This window comes from Ceratina calcarata, unplaced genomic scaffold (assembly GCF_001652005.2).
Source record: "Ceratina calcarata isolate Rehan_Ccalc_2016 unplaced genomic scaffold, ASM165200v1 scaffold11.2, whole genome shotgun sequence".
NCBI lineage: Eukaryota > Metazoa > Arthropoda > Insecta > Hymenoptera > Apidae > Ceratina > Ceratina calcarata.
In genome coordinates this window covers 54,728-59,271 of record NW_017131914.1, presented here as the reverse complement: position 1 = coordinate 59,271, position 4,544 = coordinate 54,728, and the positions used below count along the sequence as shown (strand labels likewise).

Below are 4,544 nucleotides of genomic sequence, written 5' to 3'. Positions count from 1 at the left end.
AGCGTCAAGAATTCCACACTTTTTAGGCTTGTATTTCCTCAAGTCAGTTGTTTCTTCCAACTTCGCGCATGCACACCAAATACCAGAAAGTTTGCTTTGGGTTACGGTTGATTACCATAAGAGTGCATGCAAATTTTAAGTGACGAAGATAACAAATTCAACGTGTTAGCATTGTTTAAGTATATAGCCTATACATCCTTAGTTATTAATCCGATTAGGTGATCAATCGGATTCTTGTCATTCACGTTTTGGTGTAAGAGAGCTCGCCTGTCTCCAGTCTCTGAATTAATTTGTTCGAAACTTCGGACGCCACAGTCTCATCAACTCAAATTGAAGTCGACAATGAAAAACGTATGTGTTCATCAGTTATTTGCAAAAATATATAGTTCAATGTTGAAGATTTAATAAGAGATAAAAATATATTCTGTTGTGCGCGAATTGTGCGATCGGCGATTAAATTAAACTGCACTCAAACGAAGCTGAATTGTTTATAGTATGCATGTGAAAAAATAAAACTGCTTATAGCATTGTGAACCCGTCGATCTTCCCTCCTGGTAGAAAATTAAACAGGCAAATTATCGAAGGAGAAACTGTTTAACAATCGTGTCATGTAAAATGAATTATGCAAATGATCGTTTTCAAAGGTACAAAGTGGCTTGAATTAGAAGTGACATGATATGTCAAGGTTTCAAGTTTAATTTTCTACTTGGAGAAAATTTACTATACTTTCAGTTTCATCCGTTTCTTAATTTTATAATTCGTATGAAAGATGAATAGATTCGAGTGTGCTTCGTGATTGGTCTTTGTGCGACTGGTCGCGAAAATCGATGAAAAAACTTGTGAAAAATTCGTGCCTTCCCTTCTAAACATTTCCCACCATCTTTCAAGAGATGATCAATTAATTATTCGTATTAAAGTGAAATCCAATGATGCGTTGAGATCGTTCACGACCCTATCGCTTCGAATCTTTTAGCAACAAAGAAAAATGTGAAGGTCCGCACGGTAAAAGATCGCGAATGTGTATATAAATTTGCAATTAAGATCAAATGAATTTAAATAAAAATATATAAAAAAACTGTAACTCTTCGAATTACGTGAATAATAAATAAAAAAGTAATTAATATAAATAACGATATAAATAAACAGGGATATGCAGAAACATTTCTGAACAACAAGAAAAAACAAAGAAATTCTTACCTTGTTCGAGAAGAACAAAAAAAAGTTGATCCACTTGCAAACTTTCCCGTTAAAACATTCGCGGTCTTCATTTTAAATAAAAAACGAGACTCCTAAGAAGAGAAGGTATCCACAGGTGGTAGTAGCGGGTGGTAGGTGTATCTCTCCTTCACATCAAATACATCACAACACTATCACTCACTCCCTCTCTGGCACACAGATCTCCTCGTACAGCCACAGTCGAAAAGACGTTCAAGTCGTAGGTCGGGTCGACGCTCAAGCCCGTGCAACTTAAGCCACGCGCGAAAATCCCATAGGACGTAGCATAACTGGGTGCAGCGGGAACCGTACGTAAAAAGATATATTGGGCCCCACGAACCCTAAGCTTATTGTTAGTCAGCCGTAGTATCTTCCATTCAAAGAATAATTCGGACGCGCGAACGAGCTCGTCCCATAAATCACGCAAATATTTCGATAAATTAACAATTACGTATTAATTACCTAGGCTTCGTTTAATATAAAAAGGACAGTCCTGATTCGTGGCAATGGTTATTCTAATTACATAAAATTACAATGATTCAAGCTCGATTTTTAGAGTGTTAAACGAATGATGAAAGGAACAGAACGACTTATGAATTTCAATAAGCGAATTTTACTTGCATCATTTATGGGACCGTCTCTGCGGTAGCATACCTATGATCTGTGATTGAAAACTGCTGCACAGGCCCGGGCGAAGCCGCGGCAACTCAAGTCAAGTCGAGTCGAGTCGAGTCGAGAAATTCAGTCTCTCGTTCTCTCACGCACTCCCACTGGCTCGCGATTAAATTACACACGCACGTACGCATACACACGTCTTACGTCGTGTTCGTGTTCCGTATTCGTGACTGTATCTTGTGAGCGTGTACTGTAGTTGTATTTGTAATAGTATTATTATTAGTAATAGTAGTCGGTCGATCCGATCGGCTTCTCTCGCGACGGGAATACTCGTACGTATGTATTTATCCTAATAGAGACCGCAGCCACGGAGATTATTGGCGATAATGACGTCTGTGACTGCGTCGAACACGAATTGAATGTTGTTTGTATCGGTGGCGCATGTCATGTGGCAGTAGATCTCCTTGGTTGTCGACTTGTTTCTCGCCTCGAACTGCGCCTGGATGTACGCGGCCGCCTCCCCATACTCTTGCGCCCCTGTTTTCAAAAACAAACCAATACCCTCGTCATTTACATGTTCCCACTAAAACAGCGAAAATAATTGCAATATAAAACAGTCCTCAAGCAACAGAATTTACGACTCAGGTTTTTTGGAAGTTATTTTTATTCAAACAAATTATAGCCGAAAGCACAGTCCCCATTTTAAGACTAATAATTATTTTACTAAGTTGTTGAATTTTACTCAGTATAAGAATGTTAATTTGACTCGAGTATCCCCAGCAATTTGGCTCGGTGGTATTTAAAAATAAAATTTGTGAGTGTAAGAAGAGATCTAGAAGATGGATGACATACGCGATACATATTTAGAACGGTTTAGCTCAAACAAGAGAAGAGGTTGCGAAGGAATTCCAAGGACATGTACGTGCCACGAACTTTTTTTATAACAAACTTTCCGATTTTATTTTTAACACCACGTGCGCGTACTTATTAAACTGCCACGTTTTTCGTAAATATCTCTCAGATCATTTGCCAAATCGATTTGCGAATATTAGTAATTGATCAAAGAACTTTTAGTTATTAACATTTGGAGATCTTACCGGCGTATTCGGGGAAGCAAATGGTGAGCGGCGATTTTCGAATTTTCTCCTCGAACAGATCCTTCTTGTTCAGGAAGAGGATAATCGAGGTGTCGGTGAACCATTTGTTATTGCAAATCGAGTCGAACAGTTTCAAACTCTCTTGCATTCGGTTCTGTAACAAACAATCATGACACGCTTAGAGATACCGGATGATCGAACGGCAAATCGATACATATTTTTCAATGAATATCTCAACAGACTCTAAATAATTATTCTATCTTTTGTCTACTCGAGTTTCACTGGTATTCATGCGGTTCTTTGGTCGTCAAGCAAAGTTCCTCGGCTTCTTGAATTACTCTATTGTTATCATATCTATGTATACCGTGACGTATCGCGTGTCTCCTTGCGTTGCGTGTACTCATTGTCGGTGGCGCATTAAATCCTGCATTACTTTCACCGTTTCAGGTGTAATAGTCAAATATTTATGCGCTCGCGATAAGTCGTATAACATTTAATCGGCGAATTCAGAGAATAAATGATATTCTTCTAAATTCGGTTTCATTTAAATAAAACAGTGAAACATTTTGACTCTTACCGTCGTTTCGTCTTCGTGGAGGACTTGATCGTACTCGGACATCGCCACGCAAAATATGATCGCGGTTACGTCCTCGAAGCAGTGGATCCATTTCTTACGTTCGCTTCTTTGGCCACCAACGTCGAACAATCTGCGACAAACGATTGTCACCGAACATTGATAAATCATATAGAAAATTAATTTATTCTTAATAATTATCAGAATTAAACGAGACAATGAATTGATAATCGTAACTAAAAATAGCAGTGAATATAAAAAATTAGTAATGTAAACGAGGATAGGGAAGTGTAAGAGAATGAAATATTTATTAGAGCGATGATAGTAATTGAGAGAAGGAATGTTCTTGGCCATGTTCTCGGCTTCTTACAATTAAATTATCAAGCCAATGATTCATGCTCAATCGTTCATAAGTCATTGCTCTTTCTCTCCTACGTCTCTCCTTCTAATCAACCTTTGCCTGTCACTGACGCATCCGACGATTTCACGCATCTCACTGATTTTAGATATTTTACAAATTGCAAGAGGCTCCAGAATAATAAAATATGAATAAACGACGACTTCGGTTTTCTACATTTCTATGCAGCTTGCATGATAGCGAACAGGAAGCAAATTACATCATCTGCAGATTACAAGGTAGTTTCCTTATTATTATCATAACACCATAAAGAGATAGCGTGTCTTCCCTATCAGTGGGAGCTGATAAAAGACCACCTGTGTTCAAGCTCGATAAGAATCAACGAATCACCGCAAGCAAATGTTCCTACATATTCGACTCACTTGAAATTAAGATTCTTGAAGGAGAAATGGACCTCGACTATGCCCGTTGTTTTGACGCGAGTCCTCAGGATATCTTGTTCCGTAGGCTGATAATCCTTCGCTCCTAATCGGTCCAGATCATCCAGGAAACTGTAATCATAAAAATAAAAATCATCAGATATTATTCTATTTAAAGTCGATATCTATTTCATTGAAAGTCTTCGTATAATTATAGTTAGACCAATCGAATACCTGTATGAACTGCAACATGTACAATTTGATAA

The 4,544-nt window shown here is 38.0% G+C and overlaps 1 protein-coding gene across 4 annotated transcripts in view; it reads right to left on the bottom strand.

The window, feature by feature from the left end:
* Galphao (G protein alpha o subunit) overlaps positions 1-4,544 on the bottom strand; it is a 23,168-nt gene that overhangs the window by 4,567 nt on the left and 14,057 nt on the right. For 2 of the 4 annotated variants that reach the window (XM_018037582.2, XM_026810771.1), the window contains 4 exons: positions 4,282-4,410; positions 3,505-3,634; positions 2,928-3,081; positions 641-2,367 (listed from right to left, as the gene is read on the bottom strand). In XM_018037582.2, coding sequence (XP_017893071.1) covers positions 2,180-2,367; positions 2,928-3,081; positions 3,505-3,634; positions 4,282-4,410 — 601 coding nt within the window. In that variant the 3' untranslated portion in view covers positions 641-2,179. Of the gene's footprint in view, positions 1-640; positions 2,368-2,927; positions 3,082-3,504; positions 3,635-4,281; positions 4,411-4,544 lie in introns of those variants that run through there. The other 2 variants (XR_001916985.2, XR_003388685.1) reach the window with 2 other exon arrangements.